Here is a 27,121-nt window from a genome sequence, read left to right as displayed (position 1 = left end):
GAGGGCCCCGGGAACCCAGGGAGAGCTCGAGAAGCAAAAGGCAAGGAAAAGTCTTTAAAATGGAAAATGAAGCCCTAAATAATTGAATTATCACCACTGGAATAGATCATGATGCTTATAACTCAAAAATAGCAAGTTTAGGGGTATTTGGCTGCCTTTTGACAGTTGTGTTTAAAAGGGAAAATAAAATGATTCATTATAAATGGATTATTAATTTATATAACAAATTCTTATTAATGAAAATGTTACCTTTTAATTCTAAGGTAGGGCAGAGGTAGGTTTTCTTAAGATTAAGAGAAACTGTTTCCTTTGTCTTTCCTAAAATCTGAAATAATTTTAGAATTCTTTTTGTGATTTGAAGAACATTCATTTGGAAAGAACTTGTTTTAATTCTAAGAGAGATTTAAAAGTTACCATTTTCTCCTAAATGTAATAATATTGGCAAGTACTGGAAAGTAAGGTACGAGGTGTTTGATTTCTGTTCAGCTATGCCACAAGTAAATTACAATTACCTGAAAAGTGGAGATAGCACATGCCTCTTTGTTCCTAGATGCTGTGAAGCTGAGAATGGGAACGGACTTCCCCGATGAGTTATGTAGAAAGAAACTTTTACTTGCACATTTTCTTCCTGTCATTTCAGTAGTTTCTTTTCAGATGGAAAAATTAGGACACAGAACAATACTCACTTGCCCAAAGCTACAAGCAAGTAAGAGCCAGTCAGTGAGCCCAGAGCTTGAGAGCGTGCTCCTCACGTTGGCGGTTCGGAGAGACTGCTGACTGGATCCAGGGCAGTGAGGTCTCCCGCTGCTCTGCAGTTGTAGAAACAGACTAGCTGGAAAGTGTTTTGCCAAGTCAGTGCTATGACATATTAGCTAGACAGCCATTTTAAATTTCTGTCTGAAAAAAATGAAACTTTGGGGTCTAGTGTTTTATTGTTTTTGCAAAAATCTAATTGGTGTTTGAAAATCTTGAATTTTAACTTTAGTGACAGTGAGCCTCATGTTACTGTTTTCTAAATTGGGGTATAAATTACTAGCATAAGAATAAAAATCTTTTTTGTGAAGCCATATTGTATGAATCGTGTTAGTTAATGTCTTAAGTCAGGCTTGTTTTTCTCTTGGTGAGCAAGAAGTGAAATGATTTGTCACTTTGTGTCTTTCTGTTGGGTCCTGTACAATGGTAGTGACATTCCCTGATCTTTGATAATTATTTGGATGAGTAGGAACTGGCTAGATTTAACTTACTAGTTTATTTTTTTAGGGCAGCGGTTCTCAACCTGTGGGTCGCGACCCCGGCGGGGGTCGAACGACCAAAACACAGGGGTCGCCTAAAGCCATCGGAAAATACATATTTATTATACAATTGGAAAATACATATTTATTATACAATCGGAAAATACATATTTATTATACAATCGGAAAATACATATTTATTATACAATCGGAAAATACATATTTATTATACAATCGGAAAATACATATTTATTATACAATCGGAAAATACATATTTATTATACAATTGGAAAATACATATTTATTATACAATCGGAAAATACATATTTATTATACAATACATTTTTAAATAAAATATGTATTTCCGATGGCTTTAGGCGACCCCTGTGTTTTGGTCGTTCGACCCCCGCCGGGGTCGCGACCCACAGGTTGAGAACTGCTTTTTTAGGGGCTAGCCTTTTTGGTTTGAATTGTATCTTGTAGGAGTAATGCTCTTTGTCTTCAGTTTCAATACCCTTATCTACAAAATACACTAGACGCTTCCATGTAATCCTTGGGTGTATGCTTTGTGAAAGTGCTGCTGCTGAGTCAGTGAAGGGAGTGCCTTTTCACAAGATTCCCATCCCTTGTATATCTGTATCTAAGACTGTTTTGACTTTTTAGCTCATTGTGAAGTAACAAGTAGAGAGTGAAGGTGGAGATGAAACAGAAGTGGCTTACCTGGAACAGACCCTGCCTTTTCTACAAAAGGGATTTTTTTTTTTTTTAGTGAGAGGAGGGGAGGCCGAGACACTCTCACATGTGCCCTGACCAGGATCTACTCAGCAAGCCCATTTGGGGTTGCTGCTCCGTTGCAACTGGAGCCATTTTTTTAGTACCTGAGGTGGAGACCATGGAGCCATCCTCAGTACCCAGGGCCAACTCTCTCCAATCTAGCCATGGCTACAGGAGGGGAGGAGAAGAGAGAAAGAAGTGAGAGGGGTGAAATGGAGAAGCAGATAGGTGTGTCTCCTGTGTGCTCTGACTGGGAATTGAACCCAGGGCATCCACATGCTGGGCCGACACTCTACCACTGAGCCAACTGGCCTGGGCAAGAATGTTTTTGATGTCATAATCCTAAAATCCCAAGGGTATTCTTATGGGAGTGTAGAAGCATGGCAAATTAAGACATAACAGAACCTGGAGAATCTGTGTATCGTTAAAATTAGAACTGTAAATCTATCTGTTTTAAGAATTAGAATGAGCTGAATGTTAGACGATTCTTTTTAATAGTGTGAATTTAGATGACAATGGACTATTTCACATTATTTTTCAAAGGTTCTTAAGGCTCTTAGCTTTTACCCTTTCTCATCTTTATTCTGTTGTACAGTAGAAGGCACATCCCAAGAGAGAACTGTTTTGGGTAACACTGTCAGGGTTATGTGTTGAAAACTCTGTAGCAGATTAACATCTAAAAAGTTCCATTCAAAATGGAGGAGCAGTCCTTTCCAAAGTTAGTTGAGTTTGTACTGTAAATCTTAAGAAACTTTGGTCATAGTTTAAGTCCTTGAAATGTTTGTATATATGTGTAATGCCAGAGGTTCAGGCCAGGCAGGTTCACATTGGATTCAGGCAGATGGTAGAAAAACTGCGGAGCCAGAAAGCATCGGGCCATTCCATTTAATAGAGTCTCACAACTGTGGACAAGCACACAGGCAGGGGAAACCACCTCTCACGCAAACAAACAGCAAAATGGTCCCTCACAGCAGCGGGCAGGCGGGCAATCCATACATCCACAATCTCCCATCTTTCTCTGCGCAAGCACCCGTAACCTTATATAGGCCATACACGTGTGGGGCTGATACACACCCATGCACCAATCAGGCGAAGTGGTTACAGCTGGTAGCCCTGTGAGCAAGCCTAATACAGATGCCTCACAACATAACATCAACTTCCAGCATCACAAGCTGCCCCAAGCATTTCATATTGAAATTGGACGTTAAGTCTAAAATAATAAAGGTCCATTCATGCATGCATTTTTGTACAGTTGCGGGTTATTTTTTGGCATGTTTTAATTTAAACAAAATGAAGTGATAGATTATAGGACATTTTAATTACAAAGGAACTTGATACACATTATGTATGTAGTCCAGCTTTATAAGTATTGACACAGAAAGTGACCACACATTTTCTATCCTTGCGTCTTTAGAAAGTAGTTTATTTATTTATTTATTATTTTAGTGAGAGGAGGGGAGGCAGAGAGAGACTACCGCATGTTTCCCGACCAGGATCCACCCAGCAAGCCCACTAGGGGGCAATGTTCTGCCCATCTGAGGCCGTTGCTCCATTGCTCATCAGTGGAGCCATTTTGTTAGCGCCTGAGGCAGAGGCCACGAGCCATCTTCAGCACCTGAGGCCAGCTCACTCGAACCAATCCAGCCATGGGGGGGGGGGGGGGAGAAGGGTGTGGGTTAGGGAAATAGAAGGTCACTTCTCCTGTGTGCCCTGACTGGGAATTGAACCCAGGACTTCCACATGCCAGGCTGACACTCTACCACTGCTGAGCCAACCGTTGGCCAAGGCCAGAATGTGGTTTAAATAACCTACTGAATTCATTTGGAATTTTACTGTCTCACTGTATAAGCAGACTGGGAGCTCTCTTACATCATTAAGCATTTTGGAAGCATAGGATTTTATATCAGATGCTCCAGTCAACTTGGCTAATATCATCTCTTACATTTAATCCAGATTCTACCACAGTGGTAGAATGACCTTCATTATGACTCCAGGCATGCAGCGTATACAGTGAGATTTTTTTCTTTTTGAGGCTCCTATAAATTAAAAGCACCTGTGAGTGGGGAGATTGGCTATGAGGGGAAGCTGGGACTTGAAAGAAAATAAAATATGTTGTTGATCTGCTTTTTTAATTATGAAGAGAAGGCATACAGCTCTAGATAATAAATAATACACACATGTTCTGGTTCTTTTTGTGAAGCATAGAGACTTAGTAATTAACATTCTGCCTGGGGGCTTTCTAAAGGTTAGCAGCAGCAGTAGTATTTGGGGTTGATTCTTTTCTACCACGGGTATTTATGGATTATCTCTAACACTGACTTCCCGCCCTGGGTTAATAAAGGTGGGCTTAGCCGAAGGACAAAGAGTTTGAGCCCTATGGACTAAGGAAATGAACTTCCTCAGTTTCCCTGTCCTCTGCATCACGATTTACAGGTCTTCTTCCTCTGCTGAAGGGCAGGAAGTGTCCCCCGGCCTTGATGTGCTCTGCAGTCTAGCAAGGATTCTGAAAGCTGCTGCTACCACTTTGGACCCCCCTTTGCATGTCTTGAGTCTTCATAGCACTGCTTCCTTCACTGGCCAACTCAGGCACGCTTTCCTTCCCTCTCATCTCCACCTGTTTCCCCTCACCTCACTGCTGCCTTCCCTTCTGCCTCTCTCCACTCCACTCCTCTCTTCCCTCAGTCCTGGCTTCCTCTTGACGCTGCAGAGCTTTTCTCAAGGCTCATCAGCACTCCATTTGTCAGACTTGTACTGAGCACCAAGTCCACTTGATCCTTGAACAGCCTGGATTTGAACTGTGCAGGTCCATTTATTTATTTATTTTTACAGAAACAGAGAGAGAGAGAGAGGGATAGATAGGGACAGACAGACAGGAATGGAGAGAGATGAGAAGTGTCAATCATCAGTTTTTTGTTGTGACACCTTAGTTGTTCATTGATTGCTTTCTCATATATGCCTTGACCGTGGGGCTACAGCAGATTGAGTAACCCCTTGCTTGAGCCAGCAACCTTGGGTCCAAGCTGGTGAGCTCTGCTCAAACCAGATGAGCCCGCACTCAAGCTGGCAACCTCGGGGTCTTGAACCTGGGTCCTCCGCATCCCAGTCCGACGCTCTATTCATTGCACCACTGCCTGGTCAGGCTGTGCAGGTCTATTTAAAGTAAATATTGTATGTATAGTACTGTAAGTGTATTTTCCTTATGATTTTCTAAATAGCTTTTTTTAAGCTTTATTATATGAGTATAGTATATAACATACAAAATACATCAATCGATTATTTTTTCAGTAAGACTTCCGGTCAGCAGTGTGCTATTAGTTTAAGTTTTGGGGGAGTCAGGAGGAATATGCGGGTTTTTGATTACACAGGGTCTCAGCGACCCTTACCTACCCCCCACACCTCTCACCCCTCTGCATTTATTCAAGGATCAGCTATATCCAGGTGTTTGGTGTCAACCTGGATGTCTCCATTTCCATCTCCCTCTGGGCTGTGACACATACCTTCATTGACATTGATAACCACTGTCCTCATGCTGGCCTGCTCTGCTGCTTGATGTTGGCCTCTGCTCGGTCGTCCGGACCTCATTTATCTAACAGATCTCTGGCATACTCACTCCTAAGTACAGGCCTGGAACTGTTTCTCTGGACTTTGGACACTTAACGATCTGGCCATGGCCTCTCAAGTACATTTGTCTCACTAGCGCATTCGGTAGTGAGCGCAGCCACACTACACCGTTAGCTTTTCCTCTCAGAGCACTCCTGATCTTGCTTACTGTTCTCCGGGTTTGTGACACCCTCCTTATAAAGATTCGTCCTCATCCCCGAGGCCCAGTTCAGACACCATCCATTTTAAGGGGCCTCTCCTAGCTCACTTCATCCACACCTGTTGCTCGATTCCTGTCACTGCAGTGGCCGTGTACTGTCCTTACCACCAGTTGTATTCCACCATATTCTTGATGAAGCTCAGTAGATAAATGATGGGAGCCCTAATGCAGTGCCTCCCACTACTCAGCAGACACCCTCACAATTGTTTGCACAGTGGTTGGACATCAGAGTAATGTGCCTACTTGAGCCAGGTTTCCTGAGCTGGGACCCGGGCATGTACACTATTTAAAAAGCCTCCAGGTGATTCTAAAAGAGATTACATTCTTCTGGGTCTTACCCTGGCATCTGTAGTTACCAGGGCATACAGGCAGGTTTTATTTCTGTCCTAGCTAACTGAAAATCCTCCCTTTTCACACAGACCTCGCCACAGGATTCTTATGAGTTGCTTTTGTATGTTTAGAGAGGAAGACTCTTGGTCAGAATCTTCATAAATTTAACCTATTGTGCTTATTGCAAGGGGTTTTTATTTCATAGCTATGACTTGATTCTCTCTTAATTGTTATACAAAGTTGTTATTGACAATACTCTGGTCAGTGTCAGCACTCAGTCCAAATTGAAAATTCAGAGAAAAGAAACACGCCTTGTAACTGGGTTTGGATAAACTGTGTGATAAGCAGTCTCTGTAAGGAATCAGGAGCCTGGGGACAGGGTTCCTATCTGACGAATCTTTCTCAGTCCCAGAGTTCCTGGGCTCTGTCAGTAAAAGAACCTGCTCAGATCTAAAAGAACAGGAATTGTAACAAGGTAAACACTTCTGTACCTACCAGTTCTCAAAACCGTGCGGCAAGTAGTGGCCCTCCTGCCCCAAGGATTTCCTACTCAGAAGTTCTGCTCAGTGCGGAAAATACGACTGCTTTTCCCTATTTCAACTCTTTGATTTTGTTAGACGAAACAATTTACTTCTGTGTATATCTTAAAGCACTAATAGTTAACATTTGATTTTATGCCTTTAGGCTTTAAAGTAAATGATGATCTTTCCTTTATTTCATAAGGTAGACCTCTTTGGCTGACAGTGTTAAGACAGATTCCAATAACTTTCATTTTTGACCGTGTCCCATAGAAATGTTTTATGATCTAGTACATACCAAATATATTTGTGAATAATTGAAAAAAGTTTCACAGAACAGTTACCATTACCATATTATACTCTATAGTTTCTTTTTTTAATACTGGTTGCTACCCACCAAATGGGTTCTACCTTCTATTTGAAAAACACTGGTCAGTCTTTGTGAGGTACTCCCGAAAACCTCTCCGATAGTGAGAAGACTTGAATTGGCAGAAAATAGAGCCAGAGTATCTTGAAAGAGATGTATTATTTTTACCTGATGACAGTAGTATGTATCTCAGGTTTTCTGTGTATTAAAATAACATATGAGTCTGACCAGGCGGTGGCGCAGTGGGTAGAGCGTTGGACTGGGATGCGGAGGACCCAGGTTCAAGACCCCGAGGTTGCCAGCTTGAGCGCAGGCACATCTGGTTTGAGCAAAAAGCTCACCAGCTTGGACCCAAGGTCGCTGGCTCCAGCAAGGGATTACTCGGTCTGCCCTAGCCCCACGGTCAAGGCACATATGAGAAAGCAATCAGTGAACAACTAAAGTGCCACAACAAAAAACTGATGATTGAGGCCCTGGCTGGTTGGCTCAGTGGTAGAGCATCAGCCTGGCATGCAGGATTCCCGGCCAGGGCACACAGGAGAAGTGCCCATCTGCTTCTCCACCCTTCCCCCTCTCCTTCCTCTCTGTCTCTCTCTTCCTCTCCCACAGCCAGGGCTCCATTGGAGCAAAGTTGGCCCGGGCGCTGGGGGTGGCTCTATGGCCTCTGCCTCAGGTGCTAGAATGGCTCTGGTTGCAACAGAGCGATGCCCCAGATGGGCAGAGCATCGCCCCCTGGTGGGCATGCCGGGTGGATCCCGGCTGGGTGCTTGCAGGTGTCTGACTGCCTCCCCATTTCTAACTTCAGAAAAAATACAACAAACAAACAAACAAAAAAAAACCCTGATGATTGATGCTTCTCATCTCTCTCCATTCCTGTCTGTCTGTCCCTATCTATCCCTCTCTCTGACTCTGTAAAAAGTAAAAAGAGGCCCTGGCCGGTTGGCTCAGTGGTAGAGTGTCGGCCTGGCGTGCAGGAGTCCCGGGTTCAATTCCCGGCCAGGGCACACAGGAGAGGCGCCCATCTGCTTCTCCACTCCTCCCCCTCTCCTTCCTCTCTGTCTCTCTCTTCCCCTCCCACAGCCAAGGCTTCACTGGAGCAAAGTTTGCCTGGGTGCTGAGGATGGCTCTGTGGCCGCTGCCTCAGGCGCTAGAATGGCTCTGATTGCGGCAGAGCGATGCCCCAAGATGGGCAGAGCATCGCCCCTGGTGGGCATGCTGGGTGGATCCCAGTCAGGCGCATGCGGGAATCTGACTGCCTCCCTGTTTCCAGCTTTGGAAAAATACAAAAAAAGAAAAAAAAAAATAACATATTAAGTGTATTCACCGGATTCCCATTCTGGTTGTCTTACATAGGCTGCCTTTTATTAGTTTGAAACTATCGTTGGCCTCTTCAATGCAAGTGAATACAACTGAAGCAGTTTTTAAGTTCTTAAGTAGTTCAGTGAGGCCAGAGTCTTCCTAAAATCTTATTGACAATATTGATATATATTGTTAGCTCCCAGTCTTGAAGTTAGAAGTAACTAAGATCTCTATTTTGTAGTATTCTCACTCATAATCAGTTTTTTAAGAGAAATATTTTTTGTAGAAGCTGTAGACAATAAAGATACTTTAAAAAATAGGCCCAAATTCTAGATATTTTGGCACATACATCCTTCCAGACTATTTTTCTTTTTCCTTTTTTTTTTGTGTGTGTGAGAGGAGGGGAGACAGAGACTCCCGCTTGCACTTCCCCCTAGCCCCCTATAGGTGATGCTCTGCCCATCTAGGGTGGTTGCTTGGCAACTAAGCTATTTTTTAGCACCTGAGGCAGAGACTCCATGGAGCCATCCTCAGGGCTGGGGCCAACTTGCTTAAACCAATTAAGCCATGGCTGTGGGGTAGGGAAGAGAGAGAAACGAGAGAGGGAAGCAGATGGTTGTTTCTCCTGTGTACCCTGACCATAAATCAAACCCAGGACATCCACACGCTGGGCCCACACTCTACCAGCCAGGGCCCTTCCAGACTATTTTTGTGCATGTATGTCTACATTTAAAAAAAAAATTAAAAAACCAACTGACATATCTACTGTTTTGTAACCTGTAAAAAAGATGTTAAAGGCTTCTTTCTACCTTGGGGGTATATTAATAGCTGAATAGAATTTCATTGTTGTGAGTTATAATTAATGTATTTATACTTTATATATTTATAATTTAAAGTTTCTCTTGTTAGACATTTGGGTTGTTTGCATTTTTTAGCTCTTATAAACAAGGCCACAATAAACATTTTTATATGTGTCATTATAAAGTTTCAAGATATTTAAAAGGAACTAGAAATTGCTGGTTTCTTTGTGTCTCCCTCACCTTTTTTTTATAGCTATTGTACAGAAATCTTTTCTAACCTGTTAACGTTAAAAGAACTTTTAACTTTTCTCAGAATAGTGTCATCTTTGCTGTCATATTGTGAAATAAATAGAACTTGAGAAGGACAGTTGACTTACTAGAAACTGATTCTAGTTCTTGCCTTAATTTTCAGACAGTGCCTATAACAAAAAACAAAGAAAACAGTCTAAGAGGAAACAAAGTTTTCTGTGTGGTGGGTTTCTTATCTAGTGTGATAACCTACTTGTTAAACATTCATGACCTCACCAGGTGTACCAGTGACAGTTTTAAGGTTATACTCTAGGTCAGGAGTGGCTTTTATGGAAAGCAATTTGTTTTTGAATTGGCTTTTACCTCTTACGTCTTTTAAGTATATATAATTGGTCCTGGCTAGTTGGCTTACTGGTGGAGCGTCGGCCCAGCATATAGAAGTTCTGGGTTCGATTTCCGGTCAGGGCACACAGGAGAAGCTATCATCTGCTTCTCCACTCCTCCCTGCCTCTCTCTCTCTTTCTCTCTCTCTCTCTCTCCCCCCCCTCCCGCAGCCATAGCTCAAATGGTTAGAGCTAAGTTGGCCCTGGGCACTGAGGATGGCTCCGTGGTCTATGCCTCAGGTGTGAAAATAGCTTGGTTGCTGAGCACTGGAGCTACGGCCCAGCCAGGTGGCGCATTGCCTGGTAGGGGCTTGCTGGGTGGATCCTGGTCAGGGCACATGCAGGAGTCTCTCTCTGCCTCCCTCTCATTTAATTTTTTAAAAAAAGTATATATAGTTGTTACTGCTAACCCTGCCATGTGATGCCACTCGGCCTATTTATGATGCTTTCATGATTTTTTTAATTGTAGAAAGATAGGTTGTCTCCTACTCCCTACTACCTACAGGCGATAGGATGTGTGACCTATGTTAAGTAGCTCCAGATGACCCAGGGACCTTGACAGTTCTTGGTTTAAGTCCTATTAGTAATGGATGTCTTTTGTGATCATGCTTTCTTTGCCATTTCAGGCTCATTTGTGTGCATACAGGGTCCAACAAAACTAGGTTTACAGTTGTTAGTGCATGAAACTGTTTATTCTTGCATTATTTATTAATTATGGTGTTATTTTCCATATGAACTGTAAACCTACTTTTGTCCCACCCCGTATTTTTAAGTAGTAAAGTTGAAGTAAATTAGATCTCAACCCAGTGTCCCTTTATAAATTATAACTGTAATTTCTCTAAGCTTATTGCATTGTAAAAGGACTCATGTGATTCCCATATACCCGTGTAGATTACAGTATATGTACTGTTAGGTGTAATTTTCTGTATTTTAAAAAGCGCTTTTAAAGTATCTATCTTGAAATGTTTTATTTGTACATTTATTTTGATAATGCAAATATATAATCACGTTGCATAAATTTCATGGGAATAAGTAGGAAAAAAATAAGCATCTATAATTCCTCCATTTTAGCATAGTAACTGTGGGCTGTTTCTTTCTGGTCTTTTTTCTTATGTGTAGATTTTACATTGTTGTAAGCAGACATTTCAAAAACAATAGCTTTGTCTAAAGAGAATATAAATTTAGATATATCAGAGGGCTAATGAGTTAAAAAAATATTACACCAGAACATCAATTACCAGAATTCTAACTTTTTCACGTATTGATTCTTTACAGTACAATATTATACTGAGTTGTAAATAGAGAAGAGTGCCAATCAAGTGATGGGGTTGTCATTTAGTAGACATGCATGCAGTATTACAGTGGTACAGGACCATAATTCTGAAAGGAGCCTCACCATTGCCTTCTCTTTTGAGATTCCTGCTATTGGAAGGAAAAAGATTTCTGAGTGACTTTTATAGGGATCTCTGAGTAGCTTCTTCAAGATCACTAAGACCCAGTCATGTTGGTTACATTAAAAGAAATTAAACACATACATATCGAACTGTAAAAATGCTAATGTTGCCTGACCAGGCAGTGGTGCAGTGGATAGAGCGTCGGACTGGGATGCAGAGGACCCGGGTTCAAGACCCCGAGGTCGCCAGCTTGAGCGCGGGCTCATCTGGTTTGAGCAAAAAGCCCGCCAGCTTGAACCCAAGATCGCTGGCCCCAGCAAGGGGTTACTCGGTCTGCTGAAGGCCTGTGGTCAAGGCACATATGAGAAAGCAATCAATGAACAACTAAGGTGTTGCAACGCACAATGAAAAACTAATGATTGATGCTTCTCATCTCTGTGTTCCTGTCTGTCTATCCCTCTCTCTGACTCACTCTGTCTCTGTAAAAAATTAATCAATTAAAAAAAATTATAAAAAAGTGCTAATGTAACTTTATAAGGAGTATATTAAAGTTTCAGGATATGTATTCTGCATTCAGAGAATATCATTTTGTGTCCATAAACCATAAAATAGATAACCACAAAGTTGTCACTGTTTTTTTTATTTTAAGTTGTACCCAGAAGCCATCTTATTTGTTATGAGGACACCTTCTTCATATCCTATATAATATACCAGTGACTGGCACTTTCTACTAGAGGCTGAGAACTTCTTCCTTTGATTATTGGAAATTAGGGGAATGAATGATAAAAGCAGGTAGAGAGACATGTAAAAGTGTTAAAATGTAGTTAAAGGGATTTGCAATAGGAATCTGGACCCTGCCACCTCTTAGCAATATCTGATGGGGACAGTAATCTCACTCTACCTCACAGGGTAGTTGTGAGAATAGAATGAAATAATTTAGGTGAATGTAGTTTTTAAAGTACTGTAAGTCCATATACACTGCTCACAAATATTAGGGGATATTTTATAGCTTCATACTCATTTTGAAATATCTCTTAGTTTTTGTGAGCAGTATATGTTTTGATGCTGGTACTCTTCTAACGGGGTAGGTAGAATATTCTTAAATAGGGTACTGTAAATTAAAATATAGTAAAGCTCTTAAGAAACCAAACAGCCTAATCATGAAACTTCCTTTTTCTTTCCAGTCTTCAAGCAGTGACAGTGGCGGGAGCAGCAGCAGCAGCAGCATCAACAGCCCAGACAGGGCCAGTGGGCCAGAAAGCAGTCTAAACCACACCGTCGCGGGGTCCAGCCCTAACACCCCCCAGCCCGTGCCCGAGCAGTCTGCTCTCTGCCAAGGCCCTTACTTCCACATCAATCAGACCCTGAAGGAGGCCCATTTCCACAGCCTACAGCACCGAGGACGGCCCCCAACATGATGGGCTGGCAGTTTCTTGCCTTCTGTGAAGGGACAGCGCTGTGCAGATTTGATATTTCATCTTATGATGTTTTAAAAAATTGCACAAAAAAAATGCCTGTTGGCTTTTCAGTCTATATTTGAAATAACAGGTTAACAGGCAGTTGTTTACTTGTGGTTTTGCTGCACTATTGCAATTTTAAAGGGGCTTTGAAGCAATTTTTTATAGGATTCTTTTGAGGGGGTATCAAATCCATGTCAAGGTAGTGGTGTGAGGACATCTCATCTGCGTGTTGAATCCATAGTTCAGTTCAGATTGATTTCCAAATCTGTCAATTAGAAAAACTACTTTATGTAAAAAGGCCTTTTAAAAATGCAGGATCATCAATTTTTTAAATTCAATAAACTAGTAAAGAGTAGTTTCCATGAAAAAAAAACACACTTTTTTCCAAAATATAGAAAGCTTGATTCAGTCTTGCACTGAAATGGCCATACTACCTCTTAGTATGTAGATGTCCGGTTGAAAGTCCTCTCCTTTGTAACAGAACAATCAGATCCAAGTGAGGCTGTGTAAGTGAAGCGCCCTCCCTGATAACTGTGTCCCCTCTTTGTTGTATCTTGTATTTCCAGAGGGAATGTCTTTCAGACTCTTGTATACCCAGACAACTCTGTCACTGTTACTGCTCCAGAGCCTACATCTCAGGCTTAATAGAAAACATTGCAATTCTGACAGTCAAGAAATACGTAATGATTTTTTGTCTTACAAACTTGTTCTATTGGCAGCTTGTGTGATCTCATTGATAATTCCACCTTGTTGTGTCAAGAATTAAGGCACTGTTGAAGGCTAACGAAGTGTAAGCTATCTGAACTGATGTCTAAAGTCACAAGTGTTGTGAGACTATTGGCCAAGGATTCACTTTATGCTTAAAGTAACCCCCTAACAGTAACTAGGGGCCACATTCCACCATTGGAACTGGAAAGACGGGCATGGCTTAGAAACAATGAACAGAGGCACCTGTAGTAGAAATGATGCAGTAGTATTTATTTGGAGAGTGATGGATATGTCCCGGCGTTACTTAGTCATGCTAGAGAGCCAACCAAGTTTGAATAATGAAGGTGTAGAGGAGTCGTCTTCCTCACTGACAAGCTGTCTGAATAAGGAGCCAGGATGCATCGGGTCATCCGCTCGGGAGAGTTCCGGGGGGACAACCTGCCATTGCATGGAAAGGAAAGTGCCTTAGAGTCCACCCAGATCCTCCTGCTGCTCACACCTCCACTCCACTCCACTCCACTCCACTCGGAGTGCAAACAGCACACAAGCAGGTCTGAGAAGCACAGACAGCTCTAGTTGAGGGGATTTGAAAAGGATGTGGGGACAAAACTAAATTTGAAGATAAGAACTATTAATGGAAAAGGGTAAGTGTGTACCTCCTTTCCATGGTTTGTTCCTCTACTATGGACAGAATTTAAAGGTCAGTTACTTGAAGTAGAAATTTAGAGAAGTGCGTGCGTTTGTGTGTGAGGGGGTTACTGCACAGGCCGATGCTCATGGAGTGTACGGCTTGTGCAGGAACTTTTATTTACAACCCTCTCCCAAGTTTTAAAACCAGATGACTGACAAGGATTTTGGATCTTAAGGGTTTGATGGCTGGGAATATGGAAAGGATTCATTGTTAATATTTTGCCTAGCAATAAAGCAAACAAGTAAATGCTCTAAGAAGACAGCATTGAGCTCTCAAACATATTAGAACACGATGCAGAAATACCCAGGACTCCTCCTGCAGGCTTAATGGATGGCAGCCTACTGAAACAAGAAAATGTAAAACTTGAGAAAGCAGATTTCCTTTTATTTACCATCCAAGTAAAAGAAATGGAAGATCAAACCATCACCAAAACAAATCAGTGTTTTCCCCAATAAGTATAATGGTAGTGCTGGGTTAGCAGTTCACTCTTTTATCCTACAAAACCCAAGGAATAGCCTCCATCCCGTCCTGCATATTTACAGCCTTGGCAGCCTGAGATCCACTTCTATTAGGAGGCTACTTGACAGTGTAAATGGGCATCTTTTAAACCTATCAGCTCAAGCTAGTAGAACCTTGTACTTCTATATTGCGCCGCCATTAAAAGCAGCATTAGTGCATTTTGTCATTTGGTTCTTTATCACTTTAAAGGGGAGCCGATTGGGTGGTTTGGTGGGAGGTGGGGCAGGATTCATAAGGGGTGAACCTGTTGATTACTATACCAACCTGGGCTTTGGATTCAATGCTTCTGCTGGTCGATTTGGCCTTTCGAGTGCTTGTCATACTCAGTGGAAGGAGCCCAAACCTCCAAGACAAGATGAAGGAATTTTAGTAGCATGAACAGGAAGCTGTGGGGCCCAGCACAAGCCTCGTAGGACCCTTACCTGATCTGACTTGATGCCAGCGGCAGTATGTTATGCGGTTCTTGGGAGTTGAAGGTACTGCCCCTGGGGGTGAACTGATTCTCTGTACCAGTAACCAGTCCAAATAGAACCTGACAAGAAACGGGGTACAAAATACGCTGGGCTTTTCTTCTCTAGTTAAAAGAAAATCACTTCTTGCTAGTAATCACTGCTTTCTTGGTTTCTAACCACCCTTTTGGGGAATGTACTCTTCAGTGTGTTAATGCTTCAGAATTACTGTTACCACTGCCCACTGGTCAGAATCTCAGGGTTACATGGCTCTTGTTTTCTTGCTCTTTTGGAAGCCTTGGTAAAATCTAAATAGTCCTTATGCACCATGGATTGCCTCGGTGGTGAGATTTTACCTAATCCTCTTACAGTCCTTGTAACTGAACTCAGCTATTTGTGTCTGTGCTCCTCCCAGCACCTCCTCTGGGAGCTTGAGTGCTAGAGCAGGTTCACTGTTCACACTGACGGACTTACAGAGGTTCGCTGCACCAGGTGGCTAAGGTTGCTGTTGAGGTGTGGTGTGAAAACATCCAGGTCAAATGGGTCAATGAGTGCTTCCAAGTAGTCAGCCATTTTCTCAATTCTGAAAAAAGGGTTCCGATCATTATCTTCCACATTTTTAAAGACAAAAACCCATCTCCTGGTATTTGAGTGATACATAAATTCTGGAACTGGACTTGGTCTCCTTAATTGCTGGCTTAGTACCACTTATCACTGATCATTGTGCTTAAGTAATCCTCAAGAGTTTTAGGCTGACATGATGTCTAAGGTCCATTCTTCCCCCATGTTGTTTTTAGGGAGGGCACTCAAGGCTCAAATTATATTCAACAGTTGGTGGGCTGACTCATAAGAAAGAGGAATGAGATTCCACTTACTACACTTGACAATAGAATTTATCCAGCAGGTGGTCATTATTTATCTTGCTGACAATATGAGCACTTACTGTTGAAAACAAACACAACTGTGAAATAAGGCTAATTCTTTGGTGACTCTCCAGAAAAGGACTATTTGCATTTGGAAGAGGCTGTATTGAGAGCTTGGGGTAGGGGGTGAGGATACCTGGAGTCCTGTTTGCTGCGACCACTTTTCACCTCTTCACCCTTGACTGTCAGAACAGTGTTGAGATAACGCAGATCATAAAGCAGCTGCAGTGCCCGGTTCTGGGTCATTGGAAATGCACCTTCCTTCTGCAAATGAATTCGCCGGCCCCACCCATTTAAGAGAGGTGACTTATGTGAACGCAATAAACAGCTTCATGGTTTGCTTGAGTTGTAGCTTGTTATTTCAGAAGCAGAAGCTTTTTACACTCAAATGGCCAGTTTGGTTGAATCTCACTACACAACAGGTTAGAAACTTGGCCTTAAAACTCAAAAAATCTAACAGCAGGGCGGAAACCCAGCCCATAAAGGTCTCGGGTGCTGGAGATGCTCATTTTAAATAAAAAAAGCTCCTTGCATAAAGGAGAGGCATTGTGAGGAAGCTCAAGAGAGAAGACCAACCTGAATTTTTTCCCAAACTGGGAGGCAGTCCTGTTGTTAAAATGTTACTAATGAGATGGGAATACACAGCAAGGGCAAAATGCTTCACAGACTGATGGCTGGGAGACAGGAACTCAAAGAATAGGTCATGTGCCACATGCTGTGCTTTGTAATCCAGCTTCCTCACAGTCCCCCAAGCAGCTGAGTGACCACATCTGATCCTGAGGAAACACGTGAATGATTTACCCAGGCCCAGGTGAGTGCGACTGTGCCAGCTTGTGAAGCGGGTCTGCTACGGAGGCCGCCGTCCTCCCACTGTACTGAACTGCCCTTTCCCAAAGACCTGGCTGACCCCCGAGAACAGGTGTAATTAAACTTGCAGAGTTGGAAGCCACTACCAACCAGATAGCCTGGGCTCAGTAACTCCTAAACACTCACATTCCTTGATGTGCACTGCCCAGACCCAAGAAAAAACTAAGGTTGTATTTCAGTTTTCAGTGGGGAAAACTTCAAACACCTACCTGCATCTGTTTTTCTTCTGCGAGTTTCTCATAGGCAGCTACTACTTGAACCATACAGCTTTTCAGCATCTCCTGCAGCGTCACCTTGGGCAAGGCATGGCCTCCGACCCGATTAATTTCCTGGCACAAGCTAAACAGGAAGGACTGCACATACCAGGATGGCTGAAAGAACAAAGGAATATCGAGTCACCAACTTGCACCAATTAAATGAAACACAGTAAACATGGATCCATTTATCCTGGCATATACGCCAAGACCTTGACCCCTCCAATCAGCACCTCTTACAGACCAGTTAACAGGTATGAGTGACATTTGCTGTCATTTCGTTGGTGGCCTGGGGTTGGTTGCCCTGCCTGGTGGCACTGTTTTAATTGCTATGTTCACTTTAGGGTAAGTGGTTCTCTAGTTAGCACAGAGTCAGCGCTACAAAAGGAAGGAGTCATGAACTGACTTCTAAAACAGTCTATTTACTTGACTCTACGGCCATTTTGCCCCTGGCCCCTTGGTAGAAAGTTGGAAATATTACTTGTGGCTCTTCCTCAGAAGCTACCAATCAATGACTTTCTGTAATCTTTTCCTCTCCCAGAACAGGTTTCAGCCCTGCACTCTGACGGTGGCACTGTTTTACCTGGATCGGAAGTCGGATCTTGGATGTTATGCTGCTGCCAGATTCCGCTTCCTCCTGAATCTCCAGTTCATCCCAGCTGGTGGCTGTGGCCAGGACTGAGCCAGCATCATCTAAAAGTAATGACTGGGCGAATCCATGAGCCAAAACCTGGTAATAAGAGGCAAATTACCCATAGAGGCCACTCAGATCCTAGAGAGTTTGTTTCAAACTACTGGAGCAATTTTGAAACCAGCTTCTGTGGCTTAGGGCATTTGTGGGAGGCAAATGGCAAATATCACTCTTCTTTCGGCTAATTACTGATCCTGGCAATGGGAATTTTGCTGCTAACTACTCTGCAAATGTCAGCTCTTAAGACACCAGAGAAGACTGACTGTAGGGAATGTGATATCTAGGGTGAAGAACAGGAAATATAGACCCTGGTCCAGAGAGTGAGTGTCATCAGATGGAAGGGAAAAAATATCCAGGGTTTTCTGTCTATAAAAGCCAGGCTAAAAATGAATGGGAGAGTTTTGAGATTTGCCCTCTGTGGCAGAAATAAGTGAAAGTGATGCTATAAGATAAAAATTATCATTTCCTTACTATTAAATGATCTTATCAAGGTTGGCAAGACTGGGCTGTATGATAAAAGGGAGACAAAACGAGGGTGAGCTGGTGAGCACGCAAGAACGTGTTCAGTTGCACTCACGTTCACAACCGCGGAGCTCCAGACCCAATAGCCCATCACGCTCTGCTGGAGGAGGAGCTCTTTTACCTCCTGCCACTGGGCCTGCCCAGGTAGGACCTTCTCAGTTTTCCCCTTTCCCTGTTTTTTCAGAGCCCTAGAATCCCTTGCTGGTTTCTCAGCGCTCCCAGACTTTCCTAAAATGCACTGCTTCAGGTGAGGACACAGCTCTCCCAGTGACTGGCAGAGTCTGGCCATGAAAAGGGCCGCGTGCAGCTTGACCCCACCGAGGGCATCCTGCTGGCCGTGCACAGCTTCTCTGATGCTCTGCAGCTCTGTGCAGATGCAGTCCATGATGTGCCTGATGCAGGCCACCGAGTGAGTCCGCAACATGTCTTGCACGGTCCCAGCATCTGCGTACCTGTCAAAAGCACAATTCTTGGCTTGCATGGGGGAGATGTCCTTGGAAAATGATGAGACATCAGAGGGAAGGTAAGCCAGGAGGTCATCCAATTTAACCTTTAGTTTGGAGTCTAGGGCAGAACAGAAGTTCTGGACACAAGGGCTCACAGCTTGTGCCTTCATGGAGAGCCCAGTGCCAGCAAACTGAGCCCGGTTGGCTACATTGACCCAGGCGGCGTCAGGTGGCAGGTCACTGGGACTCTCGGACCAGAGGAACAGAGACATGTTATGCTCAAAGTGGATGTGCTTGTTTGAAGTGGACCTGCTGGTTTCAAGCTCCTGCAGAGCAGCAGTGAGGAGCTGTCTGGAGCTAGTGGAGATGGATTCAAAGCCCTCTTTTGTCAGTGTCTGAAAGAGAATGAGAAAAGAGTTCTAATTACATTTCTTGGCCCTGGCCTGTTGGTTCAGTAGTACAGCATCAGCCTGGCATGTGGATGCCCCAGTTTCAATTTACAGTCAGGGCACACAGGAGAAGCACCCATCTGCTTCTCCACCCCTCCCTTTCTTGTTTCTCTCTCTCTCTTCTTCTCCTCCCACAGCCATGGCTTGAATGTTTTGAGCAAGTTGGCCCTGGGTACGGAGGATGGCTCCATGGCCTTCCCTCAGGTACTAAAATAGCTCGGTCGCCAAGCAATGGAGCAGCGTTCCCAGATAGGCAGAGCATCGCCCAGTAGGGGGCTTGCAGGGTAGATTCCAGTCAAGGTGCATGTGGGAGTCTATCTCTCTGCCTCTCCTCCTCTCACTGAGTAAAAAAAAACAACAAAAAAAAAATCACAGTTCATTTTAGGAAATCTCAGGACAAGAGCACCAAGTGGCACTCTAAGATTGGCCATAATGGCCCTGGCCAGTGGTCAGTGGATAGAGCGTCAACCTGGCTTATGGATGTCTTGGGTTTGATTCCTAGTCAGGGCACACAGGATAAGCAACCATCTACTTCATCCCCACCTCCCCGTCTCTCCCTCTTTCCCTACCACAGCCAGGGGCTTGGCTGGTTCAAGTGTGGCCCCAGGCACTGAGGATAGTTCTGTTGGAGTGCCTCAGACACAACAAATAGCTAGGTACTCAAGCATCAGCTCCAGATAGGGTTGCCGAGGGAATCCCAGTAGGGGTGCATGTGGGAGTTGGCCTCGCTATTTCCCCTCCTCTCACCTAAAAAAAAAAAAAAAGGTTGGCCATAAGACAGACCATGGGACTTTCCACATTACCTGTAACCGGTCAAGGAACAGTTGCTGCATCAAGTCCTCCCAGAACAAGAGCGGCTTCTCCAGAAGCCGCCGGCACACCACCTCCCAGCTGTGGCTGGTGGACTCATTGGTCAGCAACTCCCAGACGGCGTCCCGGATCCCTGCCAGGCCTTTCATGCTCTTCACAAACATAAGCAGGTTGGTGATCCCATTTTTAATATCTTCATTGCACCTGCAACAAGATCATTTGCCTTGGGCCTCACTAGGCCCACACCTTTGGTCCCATACCTTTGTTAAGAAAAAGAGCAGGTTTCCACTTGAAAACCTCTTACCTGGGTCTAAATGTATACACTTATCTCAGAGTAGTGAAAAAATATATATATAAACAGCAACTGTGGCTGGAGTGGGGAGCGCCCGTAGGCCTTCCACGAGGCCTCCCCTTGCCTCCGAGCTACCTAGAAGGAAGCCGAGAGCCCCATAGAACGGCTTCACAGAGTTTAAGAGTGGCAGAACTTTTACACAGGAGAATTTAAAATCCTCTGTAGTATTTTGAAAGACAGATTCCTTCATGGTTTTCCACAGTGAAGACTAACCCCTCATGACAGAAGTGACAGGCAGAAGAGACAGTAGCTGATGTGACCTAGTGGACAGCCTGCAGAGCATCGTCCACATCAGGCTTGTCCCTCCTTCGTCCACGGCCTTGCACGGTACACCAGGCTGCACGGGTGGTGGCTGCCAGCCTCGGGAAAGCTCTACTACTCACATGTGGATCCACTTCTGCAGCGTGTCCGTCAGGTACTCCTGGCTGATGGGGTGCGCGAGGGTCCGGAGGGCCGGCTGGAACTCCACAATGGATGCGGGCAGGTGCTTGAACCAGCTACAGAGCTTCAGCTCCGCTTGCAGGACACCCATGCCCTTTTCTAAAGAGAAGGCCAAGTGAGAAGTGACCAAGGCCACCCTCTGAAGAGCAGATGAAACCTGGACCCAGAAGGAATTGCCAAAGATCATCTGGCCTTCCCCTGGACAGGCCAGACTGGACCCATGACAAAGGGGAAAGAAAGTGTGGAATATGTCCGGGGCTCCGTCCTCAGGGAGCTGGCAGTTTCCCTGCTCCAACTCCGGTCATACTACTGGGTAAGAAGAGGGCCAGGAAAGCGAGGAAAGGAAGGGGACAAAAGAAGAAAAAGGAGAGCCAGGTGCTGTGCAGTCCTTGACGTTTGCAAAGTAGAACTTAAGTCATCAAAAAAAAAAAAAAAGAAAGAAAGAAAAAAGCGATGCTTCCCTTTCCTCCCATCCTCCACTCTCCCTTGAAGCTCTACAGGGAGAAGTGATGGCCCTCCTCCTGACCAGTTGGATGTTGTAGCCCTTCCGAGGTGACCTCTCCAGAGTGCACAGGCCCACACGGTGGGACTCCAGGAGGCCCACTCATTATATTCTGTGCACTAGCACCTGCTGGAGTTGGAAACGGGTCCTTCTGAGGTCCCTTCTACTTGTTGTCTAATGCCATGACCAATTAGCCAATAATCACCATTTATAGGAGGCAAGATGTGCTAAAGGTAAGTACCCAGAGGGAGACCAAGGCGGTCCGAGTTAAAACATAAAGTAAGCCAGAATTGAGACTATAATACACATCTCTGAAAATGATCACATGGCTGTCCCCTCATTCTCCTTGTTTCTCTTTTAACTGGCTGTCTTATCCGCCTGGCCTTTCCTGAGGCACAGTCATCTGTCATCCTCTCTTGTTACTGATGATACCGCCCACCCCCGTGGCATTAAACAACAGCCATGTGCAGAGCACTGCAGACATGTGTCTCCAGACAGACCTCTTGCGACTCTGTTCCAGCTCCACAGCTGCCTGCCCACTCGTGTTCCCGTTCCAAGCTGTCAGTCATCCTAGTGCCGTATTTTCTGGGTGAACTCAGCATCGGCCCCTTTCAAGGACCAGCTCCTTTCCTAATAAACTTGATACCTCCCTTCCACACCCTACACAATCACTCCCCAACCAACTTCTCCTAAACAGATGTCGGAGTTGTCCAGTTAACTCCATCTCTTTTGCCCCCATCATCCGTCACCAAGGTTACAATGACAGCCTCCTAAGTAAGCTCTCAGCATCCAGTCTAGCTCCATGGGGATAAAAGCCAACTGCATTTAATTCTAATTGGGAGAAATCCTACCAAATAAAAGTACAAAATGCAAGGGAACATATAACAGAAGGATCACCAAGCCGGGAAGGTCCTAGAAGGCTATCCATTGTCCTTTGCATAAAGTTCAAACCGCTTAGCCTGGCCCACATGGCTCTGTATTATCTGGTCACATCTGATAGACCACATCTCTTCTCATACTGCTCTTCCCTTCATCACCCAATACCCCTTAAACCCACCTGCTCTCTTTTGGTTCCTGAAATATACTAACATCCTCCTTGCCTCAGGGCCTTTGCACACCTCTTCCCTTTGCCTGGATCTCTCTTCCTTGCCTCTTCACCTGATTAAGTCTTACTCAACTTTTAGGTTTCAGGTTAAATATAACTTTTTCAGTGAAAGTAACTGGTGAGATCCCTCCAGTCAATGCTCCCAAGCCAACTTGTACTTCACCTTTAGAGCAATGACCAATATTGATATTAAACAGGTATGTGTGTATCTGAGTTCAAAATCTGTCTCTACCACTAGACTGTGACCTCTACAAAGGTGGGTCCATATTTGTCCAGTTCACTGTTGTGTCCCCAGAACCCAGTGTAGTAGCTGGCAGATGGCAGATGCTCAGAAAACATCAGTTGAATGAACTGGAAAATAAAAACAGTTGGCTAAGAGCTTACTGGTAGGATGCTGGTCTGTGATGGTCTCCAGAGTCGAGAAGAGCAAGCCACATGGCAGGGATGGATCTGGCAACAGACCTTCTGGTAACGTGTAGAAAAGAGCATAAGCTTGGTTCAAAGTGGTGGCCAGCAACTCCACTAATGAGCAAACCTGAGCCTTGATACCAGCACCTACGAGAAGAAACCAGCCTTTTAGACAATTTCTCCCGTAGTAAAGTTAAAACAGTAAACTCTTGGGATCCTCCAGCCTCCCTCTGCTCATCCTTCTCCACTTCCAATGTTTATGGACCAAATTTTGGAGAGAAGGTACACCCACCATGGTGCGGCTGGTTGAGGAGCTTCTGAATAGCTGCTTTTCTGGCCAACAGGAAGTCTGTCAGGGCTTGGCGAGGAGAGCTCTCTTCTAAGAGCATTATAGAGCACAGGGCCTCGGCTACAGCTTGGTCCGACACGGCTTGGCATTTGAGCAGCATCTTGCTTTCATGCAGAATGGTTGAGCTAGAAAGATGACAGAAGGTCACCAGGGAATTTTTTACATCTTGAGAGAAGAGTCTTAGTACGTGAGGAAAGAAGACATCCTCCATAAAACTGTAGTGGGGAAGCATGGCCCTCACCAGAGATCTTTATGCTGGATCCACTTACCAGAAGTGGCTGGCCGCCGCCACCTGCCGGATGAGTATGGGGAATCGAGAGAGGACAGGGCTGTATCGGGAGCCAGAAGAATCCAGCTGCAGCAGGCTGTGCAGGTGGCAGCAGAGCAGGTACAGCTGTGTGGCATGGAGATACTGAGAGGCCTCCACTGCACTCCAGATCTTCTCAGGAATTTCTAAGAGGAGCTTGATCTGGGCGGCCATGCTGTAGAACTTCTCCTGGGATGGCTGTGGCTACAGGGAAGGGCACAGGAGTCAGAACAAGCAAGCAAGGTCCGTGTTGGGCAGGCCTGGGGAGAAGTGTGGGGGCATTTTAGGGTACAAAGCTTTCACTAAGCCTGACTCAGTGTCATTCGGTAAGGCATTGATGACGGTACAGTAGAATTACTGGAGTCAGGAGTGCTGGCCAATCCCACTGGTTTGTCCAACCTGTTGCATGCACCCTTGCTTATTTTCATGGAGAGGCAAACTTAATTGGGTCATCTCATAGTCCGATTATCAGTGATCCTTGTGATGTCTCAGTAGCACAGAGCCCTGATGGATTCCCCTGGAGTGAGCTTTCGCCTTCCCTTTTCTGATGTTCAGCCTTCCTACATTTTCTGCTTCTTTGAGTGCATCATAGACTTCCATGTTAGCTGCTACTCTTAACCAGCCCTCCACCAACTCTTCACCCGTCTCAGTGCTCATGCCTCCACTCTTCAGTCCTTTTACTTCAGGAGTCTCTTCCCTCAAGCGTCAGCTCTAAGCAGACCACTGCTACCATATCTTTATTTTTAGTCTTTGTCACTCTTCTGAATCCCAATCCAGCCTTTTCTGCTGCTGCTTGGTGAGTTTCACTACCATTACATAATCAGTATACTTGAAACTCAATTCCTCTCCCTAACAAAAATCTTAGCCATCTCCTCCCTGCCTATCTATCTCAGCATATACCACCGCTCTACAGCTAAACTCCCAGGAACTTCATGTCCTTCTGAGGGGTTCTCTTGATATCAAAGTTTCTGTTACGACTTCATGATTCTAATATGGGTCCTGTCATCTTAGTCTCACACTTAGATAATCCAGAAACATTTTGCTAGTCCTGTGTTCATTCACTACTCCGTCCAATCTATCCTTTTCTGTTGCTGTCAAATTTACCTTCTTCAAAGGCCACTTGGATATGATCTTTGCTTGTCTCTAAAAGGCTCTTCACTGCTTGGTATCAGTCTGGTGGTCAAGGGATTCCTGTTCTCCACTACTTTCTTCCAGGGGCCCTTGTATCCATTGGTTTTCATGTGTAGGGCAGAGGGGCGATTTCATCTCCCAGGGAACATCTGACAGTATCTGGAGGCATTTTGATAATCACAGTGGGGGAGAGCGGGGTGCTACCTGTATGTAGTGGATGGAATGCTTCTGACACCCAATAGTGCACAGGACAGCCGCTACCACAAAGAATGATCTGGGCCAAATGTCACTAGCACCAAGGTTGAGAAACCCTGCTTTAATCAAATTGATTACCAGTTTTTAATTGGCTTTACATATTTCAGGTGCACATTCCAAGTCTCATCTGTCCTTAGGGGCCCTCTTTACTGAGAAGGAAGGATCCACGTTTGCAGTGACTTCCTTCAAAATTCTTATGGTAAATGTGCGCAATTATTTTGGGAGCCAATCACCATTATCCTAAAATGTTTTCTACTGCCTTTGTAAATTATTTACATTTTTTTTATGTGTGTGTGACAGAGACAGAGAGAGACAGATAGGGACAGACAAGAAGGGGGAGAGATGAGAAGCATCAACTCTTTGTTGTGGCACCTTAGTTGTTCATTGATTGCTTTCTCATATGTGCTTGACCGGGGGACTACAGCAGACCTAATGACCCCTTGCTCAAGCCAGTGACTTTGGGTCCAAGCTGGTGAGCTGTGCTCAAACCAGATGAGCCCGTGCTCTAGCTGCCGACCTTGGGGTTTCAAACCTAGGTCCTCTGCGTCCCAGTCTGACACTCTATCCACTGCACCACCACCTGGTCAGGCTACATTTTTTTCCAGGCTACATTTTTATTACTAAATTTTCATGGACTTGAGTCCTCAACTGGACTGTAAGGTCTATCAGAGCAGGAACTGGGGGACTTCTGTTTCTTTGTGCCTTGAAGAAAGGCACTCAAAGTTTTGTGGGCTTTTTATGTCAGATAAAACTATAAAAATAAATGTATTTCTAAAATCCAGCATAGTACAAGTTAATTTATTTTTTATTTTATTTATTTTTATTAAGTGAGAGGGTGAGAGATAGGGAGGGAGAGAGACAGACTCCCACATGCGCCCCTACCGAGATCCACCCGGCAAGCCCACTAGGAGGCCCACTAGAGACTGCTGCTCTGTTGCTCCTCAATCCAGCTCTTTTAGCGCCTGAGGCGAGACCATGGAGCCATTCTCAGTGCCAGGGGCCAATTTGCTAGAATCCTTCGAGCCATGGAATGGAAGGGAAGAGAGAGAGAGAGAGAGAGAGAGAGATAAAAGGGGGGTTTGGAGAAGCAGACGGTTGCTTCTGTGTGCTCTGACAGGGAATTGAACCCAGGACTTCACACACTGGGCTGACGGGCTCATGCTCTACCACTGAGCTAACTGGCCAGGGCAAGTTAATTTACTACTAATAATAAATTCTGCAATTTCTCCTTTCATGTCACTGTAAGGTTCTTTTCCCAGGTTGTTAAGAACAAGTTCCTTGTTTACCCTTCTCACCCTCCCTGCCCTTTCACTCCCTCCTGTCCCTAAGTCAACACTCTTTACAACACAAAATGCTACTCCAGCATTGGGATGTCTTGAGGGCTGCATCCTTCCACATCGGGTCTAATCATTCCTCGCTGGGCGAAAGAACACTTAGGATAACCTGACTGTGATAACCTCAGGTCTCTAAAGTGAAAATGTTCTATTACAAGGTGATGGCGTGATGCTGGTACGATCCTTCAGCAACGGTTGCTATAGCTACTTGGGGCTGTAGACTAAGTTATTCTTCGGAATGGAGGTGGGTCGGGGAAGATTGGGATAAGGAATGCAGGACGGGGAGGGACGGTGTCAGCATAAAGGAGAGATCTGTTCTAAGAACAACGTCAGAAAATGTCATGGGAATGAGGCGAGGGAGACCCCTGGCGTTTCCCTCTAACGCCGGACAGAAGAGCCCTGGAAACCCACGCGTGAGGCGAGGGAATCAGGGCCCAGAAGCCAGGCAAAGCTCCCTAAGAAAGGGCCGAAGAACTTGGAAAGATTGGTCAAGGGCTGCCGCCTGCGACCCCTCTGCAGCTGGACCCCAAAGTGGCCGCGCTCCCCCCAAAGGCAGGTGAGGATGCAGCGGGGGCGGGATGCACCCGCGGGAGTGGCAGGGATGGGGGCGGGGCCTCGGGGTGCGGGACTGACCTGCGGGTCCCTCGGTGGCCGGGGCGTGGCTGAGCCCGCCTGGTGGAGACGGGCGCAGTACTGGTCGGTGGCCTTCACGGCGTCCACCAGCCCCTCGGCACAGCGGCGCATCTGGCCGATGGTGTCGGCTGCCTCGATCAGGTCTCGGTACCGCTCGCCCACCATTTGCCGCAGCTCCTCTTTCTTGTGCTCAATCTCGGCCCGAACCTGGCGCTCCAGCCCTCGGATCTCCTCCGCTCCGTGCGTCTCGAAAAGCGCCGCGGGGTCGCGCAGATCTAGGCGCTTCAGCGCGGGGGAGGTGACCGTGGCCGCCATGGTAGACCCGTCAGCCAACCTACAGGTCACTTCC

General features: G+C 45.1%; 2 protein-coding genes across 3 annotated transcripts in view; one reads left to right on the top strand and one right to left on the bottom strand.

Moving 5' to 3' along the window:
• The window catches only part of VCF1 (VCP nuclear cofactor family member 1), a 20,739-nt gene extending 7,125 nt beyond the window's left edge, over window positions 1-13,614 (top strand). The window contains exon 3 of one of the 2 annotated variants that reach the window (XM_066233989.1): window positions 12,351-13,614. In XM_066233989.1, coding sequence (XP_066090086.1) covers window positions 12,351-12,584 — 234 coding nt within the window. In that variant the 3' untranslated portion in view covers window positions 12,585-13,614. The remainder of the gene's footprint in view (window positions 1-12,350) is intronic. The other variant, XM_066233988.1, reaches the window with a different exon arrangement.
• COG1 (component of oligomeric golgi complex 1) lies at window positions 13,581-27,121 on the bottom strand. The gene is made up of 14 exons (XM_066233987.1): window positions 26,773-27,121; window positions 23,382-23,623; window positions 23,056-23,237; window positions 22,740-22,910; window positions 20,691-20,847; window positions 19,949-20,159; window positions 18,306-19,091; window positions 17,621-17,767; window positions 16,993-17,154; window positions 16,053-16,180; window positions 15,468-15,576; window positions 14,967-15,076; window positions 14,809-14,887; window positions 13,581-13,772 (listed from the first exon to the last, which is right to left on the bottom strand). The coding sequence occupies exons 1-14, from the start codon at window positions 27,085-27,087 to the stop codon at window positions 13,635-13,637; spliced, it is 2,937 nt and encodes a 978-aa protein (XP_066090084.1). The 5' UTR covers window positions 27,088-27,121; the 3' UTR covers window positions 13,581-13,634.

The sequence above is a fragment of the Saccopteryx bilineata genome, chromosome 6, assembly GCF_036850765.1.
Source record: "Saccopteryx bilineata isolate mSacBil1 chromosome 6, mSacBil1_pri_phased_curated, whole genome shotgun sequence".
In the NCBI taxonomy this organism is placed as follows: domain Eukaryota; kingdom Metazoa; phylum Chordata; class Mammalia; order Chiroptera; family Emballonuridae; genus Saccopteryx; species Saccopteryx bilineata.
Note: the sequence above shows the minus strand (reverse complement) of the source record. Positions and strands in the feature narration are given on the sequence as shown.

Excerpts from the sequence above, each read along its gene's own strand:
- COG1 (XM_066233987.1), bottom strand. The coding sequence starts at position 27,087 with ATGGCGGCCACGGTCACCTCCCCCGCGCTGAAGCGCCTAGATCTGCGC. Across the intron at positions 23,624-26,772 it reads GGCCACCGAGGGACCCGCAG|CCACAGCCATCCCAGGAGAA; the intron begins GTCAGTCCCGCA and ends CCTTCCCTGTAG. Across the intron at positions 20,160-20,690 it reads CTGCAGAAGTGGATCCACAT|GTGCAATGAAGATATTAAAA; the intron begins GTGAGTAGTAGA and ends ATCTTGTTGCAG.